The sequence below is a fragment of the Aspergillus vadensis genome (genome assembly GCF_003184925.1).
Source record: "Aspergillus vadensis CBS 113365 unplaced genomic scaffold BO88scaffold_2, whole genome shotgun sequence".
NCBI classification, from domain to species: Eukaryota; Fungi; Ascomycota; class Eurotiomycetes; order Eurotiales; family Aspergillaceae; genus Aspergillus; species Aspergillus vadensis.
The window spans coordinates 1,681,529-1,699,395 of NW_020292040.1; the positions used below are offsets into that span (position 1 = coordinate 1,681,529).

The window sequence follows — 17,867 nt, forward strand, 5'->3', positions numbered from 1 at the left end:
GTATTACCTCCATTCTTCTGCTGGGTTGCAGCCGCGGCGAGACGGCACATATAATTTACACATACGGTTTGAATAGTGCGATCGACACAGCGTTTTTGCCCCAGATTTAGCAGAGGTATACCCCTAGTAGTCCTAGTAGGGCAGACTAGCTCAACGACTGGTCTGACGAAACAGGAGCCGCCTGACCCCGAAGGCTTGTTTGACAAGTGCATGCGTCCCGATCAGCAATCCCACATACCGGAAATCTAATACAGAAGACAGCAACAAAGCAAACACGGTTTCTAGAATCACTACTCACTCATCATCTATGAAACGGGCTTCTCCAGTCACGTGCTTGCGATGTGAGCCCTCAACACGTCATGAGGTATCAGCGGAAGCGGATGGTACGGATGTGGAGGCAGCCAGGCGGGTGTGGCGGTAAGCCGTTAGCGCCTCCCCTTGACTATACAAAGTATACAAAATGAAGGGTCTTGGCCAACGTGCAACTGACAGGAGAGATATAGTCAAATCAATGGTAGCATCTGAGGCAAGTTCAAGTGCAAGCCAATGGTCACTTCGCTGTCCATCATTGAAGTTTTGTGCTTCCTCCGGAATGGTCGGCAAACTGTCTTTCGCCCTTGTTTCATTGCTTCCCATTGCCGTAGCTTCAACCGGCTTGTCGTGTCGCTGCTTTCCCGGAGATACGTGCTGGCCTTCTACGCAGGACTGGGACACTTTCAACGCTACCCTGGGGGGAAGGCTCATCGCCACAGTCCCTGCTGCGAGTGTATGCCACTACAACAGTACATTCTTGCCAAACGATGCGGCGGCTTGTGAAGAGCTGCTGGCAGTGTGGAACGAAACCAGAACCCACTATGAGACCAGTTACTCCCCAATGGCGCCGTGGTTCGCCAATTTCTCCTGCGATCCATACCTGCCCAACACCCCTTGCACCATCAGGTCCCTGGTCCGGTATGCCGTGAATGCCAGCAGCGCGCAGGATTATCAAGCAACCATTGAGTTTGCTATCAAGCATAATATCCGCCTTGTTGTCCGCAATACTGGCCACGATTACCTTGGCAGGTCCACTGGGGCTGGTGCCTTGGCCCTTTGGACTCATCATCTGAAAGAGATTGAAATTGTCGAATACCAGTCGACAGGCTACTCCGGGCCCGCCATCAAGGTCGGCGCAGGTGTGCAGATTTTGGACGCCATGAATGTGGCCCATGAACAGGGGTATACCCTCGTGGGTGGGAACTGCCAGACAGTAGGCTATGCGGGTGGATATTCTCAAGGCGGAGGCCACGGCCAGCTGATGTCCATGTATGGCCTGGCTGCAGACCAGGTTCTGGAGTGGGAGGTAATCACCGCCACGGGAGACCACTTGATTGCTACCCCTTTCAATTACTCTGATTTGTACTGGGCGATGAGTGGTGGCGGCGGGGGCACCTACGCCATTGCCCTGTCCATGACCAGCAAGCTTTATACTGACATTCCGGCCGCCATCGCCAACTTGACCTTCACGAATGACAGAGTGACTGAGGATATGTTCTGGGAAGTTGCCGCGACCTATATCCAGGATACGGCTAGACTGGCCCATTTAGGTGGTGCTGCGGTTTGGGAAGTCACTAACGCGGTCTTCAAGAGCATGCCATCCACGCTACCCGGCGGCACCAAGGAGCAGTTGCAGACGCTGATGCAGCCCACCCTGGACCTTCTGAGCAGCAACAACATGACCTATAGTACGTTTAAACGTCTTAGTCAAGAGCTATCACTAACTGGTACAGCGTACAACATTGCCAGTTGTTCCAGCTTTTACGAATGCTACACGCGATTCAGCCCCTGGATGGCCGTGACCGAGTTTCAAATTGGCGGTCGTCTGATCCCGCGGAGCACGGTAGACGATGATCTTCTCCCACTGGTTGATTCCTTTCGTACCATCACCGAATACGGGGCAGTCGTTGCAGGAGTCTCTTTCAATGCTTCACGATCGACTATACCAGACAACTCTGTCAACCCCGCATGGCGCGATGCGCTGATTCGCATTGTCCTCGGCACGTAAGTCTTTCTTCGTCATGATCAGGAGTATGAAGCTCTGTCAAACCGTTTACCTGTCTATAGTGCCTTCGATTATTACAACTATACCCATAACGTCGAGAACCAGAAACTCATGACGGAAACACTTCTCCCTCTACTTGAGAATCTAACACCTGGCAGCGGTGCTTACCTGAACGAGGCTGACTTTAACCAGCCTAATTGGCAGTCAACATTCTACGGTGATAATTATGCCAAGCTAGTCTCTATCAAGAACAAGTATGACCCCAACCACACCTTTTACGCTTTGAAGGCTGTGGGGAGTGAGGAGTGGGCGGAACAGACAGATGGAAGGCTTTGTCGCGTGTGAATAGCTTAGGACCGGATGCTGTTGTATTTCACGAAATAGATAGAAGTTCTCAATCGCGAGACCAGTTCCCTGTTATTTCCATGCGGGTATTCCGGGGGATTAATTGATCATTAGGGTACATCAAACCAGTTCAGGGAGAGAGAGGTCTTGACTTGTTTCACGTCAACGTGTGACTGCAGCAACCGGGTAATCACAAAAGAACCTCGATATCGGTTGTGACGAGACGTTTCCATTTCCTGGGCCAAACAGCCCTTGGGCAACCCTCCTTGTCAACAGACCGCAGATCCCACCGGGGTTAGGTTACTGGTGGATGAGGCTGCGATTGCAGTCCAACTTTGGCCCCCATCGTCGAGATCGCTCCAGTTTGGTGCTGCGTTATGTGGAGCCTAGCGAGGGCCGAAAATCTGACCGAGGCCTAAGCGATGGAGCCATTAACTCTAAGCTGGCGTTAGAAGTTCTGATAGACAGTAGTAAGTACCCATAGGCAAACCCCACGTACCCGCCGCACTTTATACATGGTCCGCGGCATAGCCACTTCCGCTTCTGTCGCTGGACCCCACGGCAACTTAAATTGTTCAGATTCATCCCTCACTAGGTCCAAACAATAAATCTGTCTGATTGTGTGTGCTGATTGCCGGTATTTAAGCAACACGCATTCCAGCACTGTTTACCTTGATAGGATCAATCTACCGACACCACCCTCCCCACCGCATTCTCCTTTTCAAACAGCACAATCATCATCAGCAACAGCAACAACATGGCCCACCCGACCGCTGACTATATTATCATTGGTGGCGGCACCGCCGGCCTGGTGGTCGCCAACCGCCTGTCGGAAGACCCCGACGTCAATGTGCTCGTGCTGGAGGCGGGACCGGACCGCAGCTCGGACGAGCGTGTTCAGAACCCCGCGGCGTGGCCCACTCTGAGCGGGTCGGAAGTGGACTGGCAATTCAAATCTGTACAACAGGTGTGTGTTAAGTGTTAACTAATGTCTATTAACCTCATTCCTGTCAGTCAGTCATCGGATGCTAACTGCTGCGAGCCAGCCCGGTTTGAATAACCGCGACCAAGACTACGCTGCGGGCCGCCTGCTGGGCGGTACATCCGCCATCAACGGGCTGGCGTTTGTGCCGCCCGCCCCGGCGGGCATCGACGCCTGGGAGGCGCTGGGGAACCCCGGCTGGTCCTGGCAGTCGTTGGCCCCATACTTTCACCGTAGCTTCCATGTCTGCCCCGAGGCTGCTCCTGGCAATGGTCCTGGCGCTGCTGCATCCGCCGCAACTGGGCCCATCGAAATTACCTATCCGGCACTGGCCGAACCCAGGAATCACTCGCTCATCAACGCCTGGAACAAGACCTTCGCGGACAAGGGCTACGCCTTCAGTGATACCCTGATTCCGACCCCGACCACCGGCACCCGTCCTTACACGGCTACCATCACCACCACAGGCGTCCGCAGCGCAAGCACTCAGTATGCGGCCTCACGCCCAAACTTGCGCATCCTCACCAACACCACGGTCGAGCGCATCCTCTTCGACACGACAACCACCACCATCACCGCCACCGGTGTCCTCCTCCGCAATGATCCCTCTCCCATCACTGCCACTAAAGAAGTTATTCTCGCCGCGGGCGCCTTCAACACCCCCAAACTCCTCGAACTCTCCGGCATCGGCTCTGCATCCCGGCTCTCCACGCACAGCATCCCCTGCATCATTGACAACCCCTCTGTTGGAGAAAATCTTAACAACCACCTCATGGCGGTGCTTCCCGTTCCCATCCAACCCTTGCCGGATACCGCCTCCCCAACCCCAGGTATTCAAGCCATCTCTTTCGTCCGCTCGGGTGCTGAAGCCGACCTCCTCTCGCGTCACCCTCCCCATTTCCCCCTCAACAATCTCCTCGCCAACCCATCAGAGCCCACAGCCTGCTTCTTTCTCAGCACGCTGCCAAACTCCATCGCCATCCTGGGCATGATCCCATCCTACCCCCTCTCCCGAGGGTCCGTCCACATCTCTTCCTCCCAGTCTACTGACAAGCCCATCATCGACCCAAGCTATTTGTCGCACCCCCTTGACATCAAACTCATGGCAGAACATTTTCAGACCCTTCACTCCCTCCCAACTTGCTCCCCATTGAGTGGGATTCTTGGCCCCGCGCCAGGCCCCAGCCCTGAGACTCAGGACGCGGGTGTCGTAGAGGAGACGTTGAGGGCATCGGCCGTGGCGGCGCATCATTTCTGCGGGACGGCCATCATGGCCCCGCGGGAGAAAGGGGGTGTCGTGGATACCGAGTTGCGGGTTTATGGGACTCGCAACTTGAGAGTCGTCGATGCGAGCGTATTTCCCATGGTCACGGTAGCGAACCCCATGTCGACGGTGTATGCCGTTGCAGAGCGGGCGGCAGAGATAATTCGGGGAAGGGACAGACCTGCCTGCGCTTAAGTGGAAGGACAGGGGCGAATTCCATTTCTCCCTCTCACCGCAGGAAACTGGTGGTTGAACATGGCAACTTTGAATGCCCCAGTATTTGAAGACAAAGAACAGGGATTGCTCCAATCATAGACATAGGACCTGATAGATATCAGGTTATGTGTTGGTGGTGGACAAGCCCACGTAAGCAGCAGAGATAGCGAGGCATCACCTGATTCCTGGCTAAATTGACAATGGATGTCTCCACAGGACATTTACTATCAGAATCCATTATGCATGTCAGACACATGGCTCTACCACGCGTACATCGCATCTGCGCTATTTACATCTCATTGGTGAGGCTCAGCTTTCTAGCTGCCCGTGGCGTGATAGAAGCACAAAGGGTTGATCGTACAGGCAGTGCTTAGCCAGGCTGAACTTGACCACCCGGCGAATGACATAGTGCCAGCACGGGGAAGGATGACACGAGACAAGATGACACGAATGTATGAGCGCGGCTAAACCGTTAGGTTCTAGGTTCTCTGGCGAATACTTGAGTAGGTGGATCATGCGTGGGACGGCCCCAGTGGGGCCTGTATGGGGGCTTGGCCCCTTCTCATAGAGCCATTGGTAGCCGCCTGTTTAGTGTCACAGCACTAGCCCTGCCTGCTTGGGGAAAGATGTTCGGGTTTCCCCCGTCTTGTATTTTTGTATGTGGAAGAGAACATTGCGTCTTTGAATTATGTGGCAGTCGAGTTATCAAAATCTCATATTAATATTAGAAACTAGCAAATGGGTTCGCAAGGATGTTCACAATTGCTACAGATTTGGCTGTACTCCCGCACTTAGGAAGATGCTTATATTCCCCGGCAGGGCTGTGTATCCTACCGCCAGAAATCAAGGAAGAGATGGCATGCCATGCGTATCGGATGCCTAACTTTATACAAATCATGTAGACAAGCCAGATGTCCGAACCCGAGCTTAGTGCGCTTTAAGAGTAATCCCTCCACTTACCACAACAACCTAAATACTTACCCATCTGGTAAAGGTCTATAATTTCAGACCTGACAGCTTAGACCATACAGCACTTATAAGATTGACATGGATAAAACCACAGCAAGTACTTACTGAACGCGAGACGCGATCCTCTTAACGAATAGGGTCCAACCCAGCATTCGATGTAAATGCTTGACCATACAAAACAGGTGGAGTAGTATGATACCACTATTTTAGCTCGGATACGAACAAAGGATGTTGAGGCTGGGATGGGGATCCCGATCGCAACCAGGCGCAGTGGCTGCTCCAGCTCCACTCCAGCAGCCTTGTATTCCAACGGACAGCCGCTAGACACCTATCGGCCTAAGCACTCTGTCGGGTTCACCCGGCACGCAGCTGTCAGCTTTTAGTTATATAAGTGCTATCCACCAACTGGGTTTCCAGCAACACAAAAATTTCATCGTTCATTTCTCTTATAACCCTCTCAATAACTGCCGTTTATCATGGGATCAATCCCCGATGAATTTCCGCCGCTAGCGGCTCTTCCCAACCTTAGTCTGCACCCCTCCATAGACGCAGAACAGCTTAATGCAGCCAAGATCGCCAACGAGTGGCTAGCTTCTTTCTCAAAAAGCCTCTCCACAGGCCAGCCAGATGCTATCCAAGCCCACTTCCTGGAGAAGGAGTCTTGGTGGCGCGATTTCGTTTCCTTCTCATGGGACATTGCATGCCATAATGGCTCCCAGGCCATTTCCAGCTACCTCGCCAGCTCCACGAGTGAGTTTTCAGATCCGACGCTCGATAAGCCTGGCGCACTACAGCCACACCTGGCTGACCTGGGTGGTATGCGCTTCATCCAGGCTGGGTTTGGGTTCACAACCAAGGCTGGCAAGGGTAGGGGTGTCCTTCGCCTGGCAAATGTGGGACCTGAGGAGTGGAAGGCCTGGACGGTGTTTACAGTTCTTGAGCGTCTGTATGGACAAGACGAGCTGGAGGCAGAGAGGGCGAAGCAGGCAGAGATACAGTCTAGTGGATCTGGATCCCAACCAAACAACGAGGAGAGCGACTTGCAAGTCTTGGTCGTGGGCGCAGGTCAATCGGGCCTTGCTCTTGCTGCACACCTGCAAAACCTCGGCCTCAAGTATCTGGTTGTAGACAAAACAGCCCGCGCCGGAGACTCATGGCGTGCCAGGTACACGTCCATCAAATCGCACACCCCGAGCTACATGGACCACTTTCCGTTCTTGAAGTACCCCACCACTTGGCCGCGCTACCTCGACCAGGAGCACATTGTCAAATGGATGGAGCACTACGGAGATCTTCTGAGTCTCAATGTCAGACACGGCACGCTAGCAACCAACATTCAGTACAATCCATCGACCAAACGGTACTCGGTCGACCTCCAATCCAACGACGGCAGCGTACAGAGCATCACCACCAAGCACCTCGTTCTCGCTACGGGTCTACTTAGCGATATCCCCATCAAGCCCTCCTTCCCCGGTGAGGACACATTCAAGGGCCAGATCTTCCACACATCCGCGCATCAATCTGCGAGCTTGATGCCCGACGTGCAGAACAAGAAAATTACTATCATCGGCGCCGGAACAAGCGCACACGACGTCGCCCAGGACTTTGCCAGTCACGGGGCGAAATCAGTCACGATAGTGCAGCGCAGCCCTATTTTCGTAACTTCTCTCAAGTCCGTGGAGGAGCTCCAAGTGAAGCTGTGGGATACGCCGGGCTTGGGCACCGATGATGCGGACCTTCTGGGTAACTCGTTCCCCACGGCCGTTGTTCGAACTCTTAGTGTTGGTGCGTCGCAGATGATGGCCATGTTAGATAAGGACATGTTGGACGGGCTGGAAAAGGCCGGCCTGGCGGTCAAGAGAGGCGACCAGGGCGACAGTCTCGTTGATCATCAGCTGATCAAGGCGGGTCATTTCTATATTGATCAGGGCGCATGCGGGATGATTCTCGATGGTCGGATCAAGGTGCAGAGATGTCAGGAAGGCGTCCGGGAATACTACCCTGGTGGAATTACCCTCGCCGATGGTACCCAGATCGAGTCGGATGTGGTTATCCTTGCCACGGGTTTCGAACGCACGGACAAGTTGATCGAGCGCATCGTGCCTAGGGAGATTCTGGACAAGGTGCCGGGCGTGATCTGTAGTTTGGATGGGAGCCAGGAACGGTTCGGTGTAAGTTTGCGTAAAGCCCCGCATTTTGTGCAATTCACAGATGGCTAACGTTCTCGCTCATAGGTTTGGAGACCGACTGGAATGCCAGGGTTCTGGTACATGACGGGCAGCTTTTCCTGGTCGCGCCAGTTCTCTCCCGTCCTTGCTTTGCAGATTGCTGCTGTCGAGTGGGGACTGAACAAGGAGTATCAGGTATAAACCAGGGAAGAAGTCCTGTTGATAGACATCTAATAGTCACCATTATTATTACCACTATAAACCGTTCTTAGTAGATGTCACTTTATACCAGTTAATGTTTATATATCGACCGAGTGCTAGATAGAGTATCAACAATGTACAGCAATACATGAGGTCCAATAGCATAATATCAAATTTCCAAGTAATCCAGGAGAACGAGTTCAGTCAAACGCCAGGGTGTTTGTTCCTTATGGCTGAGCTGGGCCTTTTGTCTCTGAGCATCTAGCTCATGCATGCTTAGAAGAATTATTAACTTGACTGTCTTGCTATTGTTGCACTCGCCTTGGTATATGCGTATGGTTTCGCTGCAGGAAAGGGTTTTCAGACGATAAGCCACGTGGTATTCTGCATGCCAAGACCAGGCTGCATTAAGCTCACGTCTTGTCCTACTGTAAGGCTGCGAGCGTGATCTTTTTAAATTGAAAGTGAGTTTCCTGTATAGGAACCATAACACCAAGTAAGCACTGAAAATTAGCTATAGATTTGATGTGAAGAGGGATAGCTAGGTAATAACAACAAACGATGCTCTACTGTGGGAGACGAAAGAAGGGAATTAAAATTGAATATAGAAATCTACCTCAATCCTCCTCCTGTTCATGCTGTTACTTTCTACAATATTGGTGAACGTAGCAACAATTATTGTAGTGGTCATAGTGGTATGACAGTTTCCGAAAAGCCACTTGGTAGTATCAATTACCTATTCATTTCCCATATAACCGCTTCATGATTCTATCATCAGCCTACCTACATTCAGTGTAGCATTCTGCGTTGAATACGAGTCAGAATAGCTCGGAGAATAAATCCAGCATCGGAGTCTCCAAGTCCATGACGATTATACCAGAAGGGGACGAAGTGACATTTTTTGTGACGGCATGACGTTCAAGAGATATCCCGCAATGAACATCATCCGTGCACTCCATTGACTCCACCTTCTTCCACTCACATAATTGTCTCGCAGTCCCTAACATTCCAGCTCCGGTAACTGAACTTGTAGCTGTAGCCGTCAAACCGTAGCATTTCCAAACTTTGCCCCTGTTGCATTCCGCGGAGAATTACCCGAACCCAAACTTTATCTCCTAGGGCTTGTCTTGCTTAATAAGGGCCCAAGCCATGCAGATTGCATTCCAGAACACTAGTAGATAGTAGGTACGAGATACTACATACCAAGCGAAGAGTCAATGATTCTAAGACACAATGGGTGTTTCATCTCAGCTCGCCTCAAAATGTAGCAGTAATGCTGCTCCAACCCTATTCAGTATACTTATATCCCACCATCTCTACTCCTCCCTTCCTTCGCACCTATCAATCATCTACTGCTTTTTCTCAAGCTGAAGACTAAAGCGAGCATAACCTCCAAGCTCACCAATTCGCTAAAATCAACATCCACCCATACAACCAAAATGAAACACATCCTCTTCACCACCACCACCCTCCTCTTCGCCCTCACCTGCCACGCCGCAGCCAACTTCCACATCGGCTACCGCGGTGGAACCGAGTACGCCCTCCCGATATTAGACGCGAAGAACGCCAACGAAACCATAGCCTTCAGCAGCAACATATACGGCCTCCCCAACCTGGATCAGTGGGAATCCATTAACACCAATCAAGGATTCCTGATTCGCAATGTTTTCTTGGGGACTTACATTAGCTGCAGTGGGCAATCGACTAGCTGCAGTCTTTCTACTGAGGACGACGGAACCTTCTTTACATCAATCCAGTGGGATAACATTGATGGAGTAAACTACTATCATCTTTTCGCTACGATTGAAGATATTGATGGAGGAAAAATGTGGGTTCTTGAAGGTGGAGATTATCTCCGCATTGGTGTGTTGGATAATCAAAATGAATTGCAGGAGATTTCGCTTGTGCAGGGTTAATTGGAGTTTTAGAAGTTGGGTATTACTTTTTTTTTTCTTTTGTTCTTCTGCTGAGCTGTACATACGTACATATATGTCTGAGGTGGCTCAGAACAAGGAATTGAATCATGTTGTGGTACATACTATAACCTGGTATTGCTTACTATCAAGTACTGAAACTCCTTCCAGGAAGGCTATTGGCTGGAGTCAAGTTTGGCTTCGTAGTAACTCTCGACTTTCATTTGCATGAATAGTATATAACACATTCAGTGAACTAGACATCGTCCTATCTGGACTCACTCAGTTTACGAACAGCATTCTATTAGACCATTGAGGCCAGCTGACCTACATTATCGTCCAGTAAAAATACCGCTTAATGTTGCTGGTTAGGCTGTTGCACTGGAATGCAGGATGCCAAATCTTATGGTTATTACATGCCCGTCTGCCTCATTGAGTGAGACAGCTTAACTTTTGTGTTTTGGGGGGGTTTTATTCAGCTATGGGGTTTACTGTCTCTTCTTTGAGTTCTCCCTCTTTACGTGTTTCATCGACTTTTGAATTAGATCCCTCCACATGTGCTTGTTTAGAGTGGACTTGTCTTGAGCGTGAACTTTGGATCAGCGCATGTCATAAGTAAAAGGTGGGTTTAGAAACATTACCAACTACGATGTTTCTAATCACCGTCTAACTAGGTTTGGAGTTCGACTTCAATGTTTCACCATTCACTTTAAGGACCTATATGGGATTTTCTGATACGTGTTCCATTTTCCGAATTCATTGAAGATCTCATTGAATCGGGAACCGACACCACTAATGTAGAACGCGGTTCAACTGCAATATTGCCGGGGCCACTAAAGAGATAGACAACCCATTCCCATAACCATATCAGACCAAGGAAAACCGTTTATTCCTTCCCTTCATTCCATCCATGTCACTATTTTCCCATAAGAAACTGCTGTGCAATTTTTCCATAGAGCACTCAGCGTGAAGAGAAGGACCAGACCACGCTATCAGACTCTTCAAGTCAGACCCATTTACTTGGGAGTATCTGGGCGCTTTCCCATGCCAGAGAACTCTGCACTCATCTGGCTGGTACTCATAAGTTCCTCATCATCAGAAGACTTCAACTCCTCCTTGACGGTACTGTTTTCGAGCTCCGTATCGTGTTCTTCCTTCTTCACGACGACATTGCCTTCGGCCGGAGTGGGAGTAGTGACGCCTCCAGGCTTTCTATATAGGAGTAACATAATCAGCAACAAGGACAGGCGCAAGGGGTAACAATTACCTACGGAGCCTCTGTCTTCACAGCCTTCGGCGCGGAGCGAGGAGTCTTCGGGGTCTTCGGGGTAGCTGCCGTCTTCTGACGCTTCCCCTTGGAAGGAGTTGGAGTAGTCTCGATAGCACCAGTGTTGTCATCATCGGCGACAGCCTTGTCTTTGCCACGCTTTGCGGGCGTTTTCTTGGGAGTGGCAGTGGTGGAAGCGGATTCCTTTGCAGGACTGATAGAGGTACCAGCTTCTTGATCGGCCGGGTTATTATGGATATCGAAAAGCCTACGCTTGGCCTTGTGATAGAGAGTACTAGCAGATTGAGCGTTCTTGTAGCCGCCCTTGACGGCCATCTTATCAAAGTCAACCTGCAGTTGTTGTCAGAGGTATCTCCATAGCTAGAAGATAAGGGTACATACTTTGCCAGATTTATCGGAACTCAGCACACCAAGAATGATCATCCGCGCTTCGGCCATACTCAGCCCCAGAAGGGTTTCGGGTTGGTTGAGCTTTAGTGCAGACATGATGATGTGCGGGAAGTAGTGGAGAATAGAATGTAATGGTAGGAGCGACTCGGGGTGAAGTTAGAAATGGTAAACGAGAAGTAAGGGAAAAGGTGAAATCAGAGGTGAGAGTTGGCTGCGTGTAGATGATAACAGGTAAAGTCCTTGGCGAGGAAAGAACTGTGTTGCCACGAACTCAAATTGTGCAACAGCAGAGATAGACCTGAGTTCAGAGCTGTGAATGAGCTGAAGGCAACCCGCTTCGCTGGCTACCAAAGCAAACAGCGAAAACACAGACTAAGACTTTTGATTGCGATCGGGTACCGTCAAAGTTCCTACTCGGCGGGTTGGTATAGAACATGTTCAGTGAATCTCTCAGTTCTGTTTCTTCAAGCCATTGTTCTGAATTTTCTTGAACACGTCATCCCACAAGTTAGGAAAGTAGTTTGGGGACTGTGTCGAGCGCTGGGACCTCACATCCGTGTAAAAGTGTTGAGGGGTCTTTCCTGCCCACCATGGAGAGGGCGCGGGCTTTGAATTGGTAAAGGTCATAGGCCGGAGAATAGACTTGTTGAGAACCAAGTCACCCAGTCTGACCTCTGTCTGCTGAGGCAATGAACTTGAACGGATGGTAGTCATGTACAAGGTGGCCGTGGGCGGCAGGTTCTTCACATATTCAATCATTGTCTCGCGGGAGCGGCGGGCAAAGGCGGGAATGGCAACGTGCACATAAACGACAAACGGCGCTGTGGTGTAGAGGATGAAGATCATCGGAAGAGTACCGCCAATTGCAACTTCCCAAGGGTCAGCAGGAGCATATCGAACAGGTGACCGTGCATACTTACTTGCAGGGGCGAGGTACCATGGATGCTCATCCGATGATACGAATGCTGGAGCGAGAAGGAAACAGGAAACTCCAAATATCAAAAGAGAAACGAGCTTCAATGTTCCTACCACAGCTGTCCTCCCTTTTCCGCTATAATACACCACTACCTTCTCCGGTGGCCCTACAAATATCGAATCAGCATGATTTCTCCTTATCCGGGCAACTTAGCGGGGGAGCTATACCTTTGCGAAACGTCAATTTAGCATGTTTAGTAGGCGAGGCCTGTGGATTCCGAGGTGCAATAGGTTCCTTTCGCTTGATAAAAGGAGCACTAGGCTTCGGCGGAGGAACAGGGTTCTGGGTTGTCTTGAATCGAGCAAATAGCTTGCTGTTGAGGTCTCTCCGCACGCTCCGGGGAAGTGCGGAGCGCAATTGCGCGCTCAGCAGGATGACAGGACGCATTGGGTAGTTTGACAAGGGGGCTTGATGAGTTCGCGCTGAGCTTCCGACGGTATATTCGGGCCAGTTGGCAGGTCAGAAGAGTCGAACGGACAATGTGAAGACTGACTTCAGTGCGAAAGGATGGCCGGGTGACTTTTTTCAGGGAAATTGGAGAAGCTCCGCAACGTGATCCGGCTTGGCGGTCGGAGGTTCGATTGACGGGCCGACAATAGATGGGAATAGACTTGAACCTTCCCCAATCACCATCGCTTCCTCAACAGACCATCCCCTGGCTTTACTCGTCGGCATCGTCGCCATCCTCCTGCATTGGAGGCTGTTTAGACGCTATCCATATCCTTTGCGATGAAGACGTGCTGACCCCAGTCGCTCCGCTATTCCGATGTATTCAGCTTATCGTGGCCTTCTGGCCCCCTTGCTCTCCATCTACATCACCGTCCTCTTCCTAATAGCTCCAGGCAACGCATACCAGGCCATCTCGGATCAGACATTAGAATCTCTTCCCCGCCCGAACGATGATTTCGATATTCATACCGGCGCCATCTTGTCCCCGATCCTGAGGCCTCGTGTGTCTGGGACCTCCGGATCGACAGCCGTGCTGAACCACTTCGTCGACTTCTTCCGGAACTCGCTCCCTGACTGGAAAATTGACTTTCAAAACTCGACATCGAAGACACCCGTGTCGAATGGGAAAGATGTGCCGTTTGTGAACTTGATCGCATCCCGTGACCCCCCGTGGGCGGCCCCCGGCGACGTTGGGCGACTGACTTTGGTCGCCCATTACGACAGTAAATACGAACCGGAAGGATTCATCGGGGCTATTGACAGTGCAGCGCCTTGTGCGATGATTATGCATGCTATGAGGAGCATCGATGCAGCTCTGACAAAGAAGTGGGAGGCCATGCAGGCACAAGGCGAGACAAATCCGTTGGATGAGCAGACGGGCATTCAGGTGCTTTTCTTGGACGGTGAGGAGGCCTTCAAGTATTGGACCGACACCGATTCCCTCTACGGTGCTCGCTCGCTCGCCGAACAATGGGATTCAGATGTCCACCCAGCCATGTCCATCTATAAGACTCCGCTCGCCTCGATATCCCTCTTTGTTCTCCTGGATCTGCTAGGTTCGAAAGATCCAACCATCCAGTCATTCTTCCCTACCACACACTGGGCCTACAAAAAATTAGCTGCACTTGAGCGCCGTCTGCGACGGCTCAACCAGTTCAAATCCGCCGGCAACGATCCCGATCGGCAGCGGCTCTGGTTCACGCATGCCTCCAAAAGCGAGCACGAGATTCCTTACTATTCCGGTATCCAGGATGACCACATCCCCTTCATGAAACGCGGAGTAGAGATCCTCCATGTAATCGATGCGGGTCCCCATGGGTTCCCGCCAGTCTGGCATCGCATTGAGGACGATGGCGAGCATTTGGACCTGGCGACAGTAGAGGACTGGAGCTTGTTAGTCACCGCATTTGCGGCAGAGTGGATGGAGCTGGAGGGCTTCATGCCGGGATCTGAGCAGGAATCTCGAGAAGATGCCCATGGAAAGAACAAGCGCACTGGCTACGATGTCAAGACTGAACTGTAAGCATTGTCTGAATATATTTACATTTTCTACTGGCCATTGCGACCTCGATTCTCTATGTACATCTTTTGCGCCGAATATTTATGAGCTGTGCTAATGCCTGATTGCTTGCATAGCTCATGAATGGAAACACTCGGCCACACCGCCGCGCATGGCCCTTCCAGGACGGCTTTTTGTACAGCACCACCACTCTATCACAGCAACGGGAAAAAATTACATCAGATTTCCTAGCATAAAACCAGTCATCTCTGCAAGCCCCCAAACCGGCTGGAGCACACTGCGCAGGATGGCTGGACCGGGGCATACCCCGCGTAGTCCCCAGGCGAGGCCGAAAGCGACTCCGCCTGCCACAAATCTCCAGTCAATATCTGCTACAGTCGCAGTGGGAAGTCTCCATTGTGCCGCCAGAGTGGGTGTGGACTGTTCCGCTTTGTTATCGGTCTGTTGCCCCGGTTTGGTCGACAAAAAGGTTATCAGTGACGGGCCAATTCCGAAGAGGATTATGAGTGCCAGTGATGGATCAAATCGCGAAGGGTCAGACAGGAAGGCAAAGAATCGCAGGACCTTGGTTGGGTCAGCCATTCCGGAGAACAGCAGTCCTACGCCAAATTCCAGACCCGCCAGATACGAGAATATAGTCCTTGAGCGCTCGGATCTCTCGAGGGTACGGGGGACGACGACGAAGTTCATCACGGATGTAACTGCTGTGGTGGTGAGCATGACGGCTAGCTCCGCAGTCGATGGATAGACGGGCATGTAGCAGGGTGTTCCACCAGCACACGGGGGGATGTTGGAGCCGCCGGCGAAGAAATTGGCTGTGAGTAGGGCGGTGGTGAAGAAGACAGCGGTAGCAATAAACGAGCGTGGCGACAATCGAGAAATGCCACAGAGCATGTGGCCGGACGTGCAACCTCGACCATTCTATCCCATAATACCGTCAGCACCTACAGCTGTCTTTTCTCGGAGGGAACTCAGCTTCATCTACCTTTGTACCCCATCCCAGCAGAAACCCATGGCCCACGGTCAAGAGCCACGACCCCCAAGAATTTGGTGCAGTGGGATATGATGGGATGGCAGACGGCAAGAAAAGAGCGACGGGGACAACACTCGACACTAGACCAGCAATGAGAGCCACATTATCCCTCGTCGGATTCAAAAGAGCTCCCGACAGGAGCGAGGATATGCCGAAAACCGCCCCATTGTGCAACAGCAATCCCGTAGAGCTCTGGAAGAGCATCAACGCCCCGAACGTGGTATGTACTGGCGTGAACATGTTGTAGCTATACAGAGAATAGTAGGGATAGGTGATCGAAGATGAAGAATACCTTCATTATACAAGCAACAAACAAGATGAAGGCCAAAATCGAGCCATTAGAAAGGATCTCAGTCCAGCAACATCACAATGCGAAATGTACGGGACAAGGAAATTGTAACGGCGACTTCCTTCCTCACCGATTTTGAAGTGAACAAAGAGGCCGAGTGAGTGAGTGGCAGTTCGGGGACCACACATTCCAATCACATACTGTGACCGAACTGGTCCCCGAAACCAGAACCAGAAACTTGGAGGGCCGATTTGGGCGGGAGTCCCCGAGTGAGTATCTTTTCCTCTCATTGAGAATTTCTAAAAAGCTTTGGTATTGAGGATTGCGGCACATGATTATATATATATACAAATATATACATTCAATGTCTATATCAGGTCATCATAACTGCAGGGATAGTATATTAAATCCTAATTCTAGCTGCAGATATCACCCTCGTGGACCAGCGGTTCCTTCGGACGGTCGGAGAGAGGATGTGCAGGGGAAACAAGACGATCGAAGGGGAATGGAAGGATGGAAATGCCGGGGATTCGTTGGTTAGTGCAGATTTTAGCTGGCTTGGTCCCCGACCCGGTCGCTGACTATCTTCACTGAACCATGGTTCACTCCATCAGTGGTTGAGTAGATCGATAGTGTGAGGCAATGGGTGGGTGTACAGTAATCTTGTTTTGCATGTTGAGGATATATTTGGAATTGAATTTGTATTTAGGGTTGATCGATTTGTTATTTATTCGGAGAATTTTCCCTTCGTTCTATTCAACTCATTGTGGGGAGAAGTGTTGGGATGGGTTTGACGTGTACTGTCTACACTGTTTATAGTGGATATAGGGGTTGAAATTAGAGTTGCATACTCGGACTACACTGTTGAGATCATCTTACTGGTCGTGATTGGAGAGATATTTGGATCTTACACTGATGTACACTGCTCCTTCCCTTTACCAAAACCAAATATAGTACTACTCGCTTCGCTTCCTCCTATACTGCTTAACATCCCCAACCTAGAGTTGAAGACACATTCCATGCCTCCACAATCTAATCAAGCTATGCCTATCACCTGCACCAAACAAACTCAATCCCAAAGTACGGAATAACATGCCAATCACCCCTTTCTTCATGAACCATCACAGCCACCACCACCGCTCCCGACGCATTCAACACCCACAGATCCCGATCCGGTGATTGATAACCCCCCCCTGTACACCGACCGAACACATCGGCGACCACAAGCCTATTACCCCCTACGACGTCGTATCCCGGGATCCATATCAAGCACTGATGCAATCCGGGCCCTCTCCGAGAACCACACCATCGCCGTTCTTAATCAATCCAACTCCATCTCGGTCTCTTGGCTGCAGTGCATACATGCATACATAGCCCGGGTGTCTGCAGATCGGCTAATCGGCTCGCCGTCCCACAATCTACCTAGTCTGTAGATATTGATATTGATTAAATGCGCCCTTTGTTATATGTAAATTTTGCCATAGGTAGTATGGCATTTGCATTGTCGGTTATGGTTAATCAGCACATGTTACGGGTTTTCGCCTAAGTACTATAGGATAGCCTGTTATGGCATAAATTCCTGCCTCAGCAGCATCAATTGCTCGCATGGCTTAGTTGGTAAAGCGCATGACTAGTAATCATGAGATCCTCGGTTCGAATCCGAGTGTGAGCATTTTTTGTGTTTTTGTTGGTGGGGGGGCGGGGGTGGGTGTTGGGGTGGTGAGGATTATCATGTCATCTTTATATATATATAGTGTGTGAGGGATCAATATCAGACACCTTTCTTCGTGTATATGGCTCTTATCTGGTTATTTCTTCGCGAGCGG

General features: G+C 50.8%; 8 protein-coding genes and 1 non-coding gene across 9 annotated transcripts; 6 read left to right on the plus strand and 3 right to left on the minus strand.

Moving 5' to 3' along the window:
* Positions 1-592: 592 nt before the first annotated feature.
* Positions 593-2,383, plus strand: BO88DRAFT_331056 (FAD-dependent oxidoreductase; the record flags this gene model as incomplete). The annotated part of the gene is made up of 3 exons (XM_025702658.1): positions 593-1,721; positions 1,767-2,037; positions 2,101-2,383. The coding sequence occupies 3 exons, from the start codon at positions 593-595 to the stop codon at positions 2,381-2,383; spliced, it is 1,683 nt and encodes a 560-aa protein (XP_025567538.1).
* A 757-nt stretch (positions 2,384-3,140) lies between these two features.
* BO88DRAFT_440901 (GMC family oxidoreductase) lies at positions 3,141-4,824 on the plus strand (the record flags this gene model as incomplete). The annotated part of the gene is made up of 2 exons (XM_025709835.1): positions 3,141-3,350; positions 3,430-4,824. 2 exons carry the CDS (start codon positions 3,141-3,143, stop codon positions 4,822-4,824), a joined length of 1,605 nt encoding a protein of 534 aa, XP_025567539.1.
* Positions 4,825-6,255: 1,431 nt separating this feature from the next.
* On the plus strand, positions 6,256-8,248 carry BO88DRAFT_380461 (flavin-containing monooxygenase). The gene is made up of 2 exons (XM_025704526.1): positions 6,256-7,985; positions 8,049-8,248. The coding sequence occupies exons 1-2, from the start codon at positions 6,291-6,293 to the stop codon at positions 8,181-8,183; spliced, it is 1,830 nt and encodes a 609-aa protein (XP_025567540.1). The 5' UTR covers positions 6,256-6,290; the 3' UTR covers positions 8,184-8,248.
* Positions 8,249-9,622: 1,374 nt separating this feature from the next.
* On the plus strand, positions 9,623-10,119 carry BO88DRAFT_468381 (uncharacterized protein; the record flags this gene model as incomplete). The annotated part of the gene is made up of 1 exon (XM_025711559.1): positions 9,623-10,119. The coding sequence occupies one exon, from the start codon at positions 9,623-9,625 to the stop codon at positions 10,097-10,099; it is 477 nt and encodes a 158-aa protein (XP_025567541.1). The 3' UTR covers positions 10,100-10,119.
* A 993-nt stretch (positions 10,120-11,112) lies between these two features.
* BO88DRAFT_449614 (putative histone h1.3.) lies at positions 11,113-11,870 on the minus strand (the record flags this gene model as incomplete). The annotated part of the gene is made up of 3 exons (XM_025710507.1): positions 11,113-11,308; positions 11,368-11,714; positions 11,766-11,870. 3 exons carry the CDS (start codon positions 11,868-11,870, stop codon positions 11,113-11,115), a joined length of 648 nt encoding a protein of 215 aa, XP_025567542.1.
* On the minus strand, positions 11,760-13,248 carry BO88DRAFT_104244 (uncharacterized protein). Its single transcript, XM_025701216.1, has 3 exons — positions 12,918-13,248; positions 12,695-12,856; positions 11,760-12,643 (listed from the first exon to the last, which is right to left on the minus strand). Exons 1-3 carry the CDS (start codon positions 13,135-13,137, stop codon positions 12,225-12,227), a joined length of 801 nt encoding a protein of 266 aa, XP_025567543.1. The 5' UTR covers positions 13,138-13,248; the 3' UTR covers positions 11,760-12,224.
* A 128-nt stretch (positions 13,249-13,376) lies between these two features.
* On the plus strand, positions 13,377-14,827 carry BO88DRAFT_104268 (glutaminyl-peptide cyclotransferase family protein). Its single transcript, XM_025701217.1, has one exon. It carries the CDS (start codon positions 13,517-13,519, stop codon positions 14,720-14,722), a length of 1,206 nt encoding a protein of 401 aa, XP_025567544.1. The 5' UTR covers positions 13,377-13,516; the 3' UTR covers positions 14,723-14,827.
* Positions 14,828-16,182, minus strand: BO88DRAFT_104275 (YeeE/YedE family protein). The gene is made up of 2 exons (XM_025701218.1): positions 15,705-16,182; positions 14,828-15,640 (listed from the first exon to the last, which is right to left on the minus strand). The coding sequence occupies exons 1-2, from the start codon at positions 15,990-15,992 to the stop codon at positions 14,933-14,935; spliced, it is 996 nt and encodes a 331-aa protein (XP_025567545.1). The 5' UTR covers positions 15,993-16,182; the 3' UTR covers positions 14,828-14,932.
* A 1,458-nt stretch (positions 16,183-17,640) lies between these two features.
* On the plus strand, positions 17,641-17,713 carry BO88DRAFT_t40. The gene has a single exon. It is a non-coding gene; the product is annotated as a tRNA-Thr (tRNA).
* Positions 17,714-17,867: the final 154 nt, after the last annotated feature.

What these genes read in the sequence shown, in the direction of transcription:
- BO88DRAFT_380461 (XM_025704526.1), top strand. Translation starts at nt 6,291, where the DNA reads ATGGGATCAATCCCCGATGAATTTCCGCCGCTAGCGGCTCTTCCCAAC. An exon ending in GGAGCCAGGAACGGTTCGGT is followed by an intron (nt 7,986 to 8,048) that starts GTAAGTTTGCGT and finishes TCTCGCTCATAG; the next exon opens with GTTTGGAGACCGACTGGAAT.
- BO88DRAFT_104268 (XM_025701217.1), top strand. Translation starts at nt 13,517, where the DNA reads ATGTATTCAGCTTATCGTGGCCTTCTGGCCCCCTTGCTCTCCATCTAC.
- BO88DRAFT_104244 (XM_025701216.1), bottom strand. Translation starts at nt 13,137, where the DNA reads ATGCGTCCTGTCATCCTGCTGAGCGCGCAATTGCGCTCCGCACTTCCC. An exon ending in TAAATTGACGTTTCGCAAAG is followed by an intron (nt 12,857 to 12,917) that starts GTATAGCTCCCC and finishes CGATATTTGTAG; the next exon opens with GGCCACCGGAGAAGGTAGTG. An exon ending in ATGGTACCTCGCCCCTGCAA is followed by an intron (nt 12,644 to 12,694) that starts GTAAGTATGCAC and finishes ACCCTTGGGAAG; the next exon opens with TTGCAATTGGCGGTACTCTT.
- BO88DRAFT_104275 (XM_025701218.1), bottom strand. Translation starts at nt 15,992, where the DNA reads ATGTTCACGCCAGTACATACCACGTTCGGGGCGTTGATGCTCTTCCAG. An exon ending in TGCTGGGATGGGGTACAAAG is followed by an intron (nt 15,641 to 15,704) that starts GTAGATGAAGCT and finishes ATTATGGGATAG; the next exon opens with AATGGTCGAGGTTGCACGTC.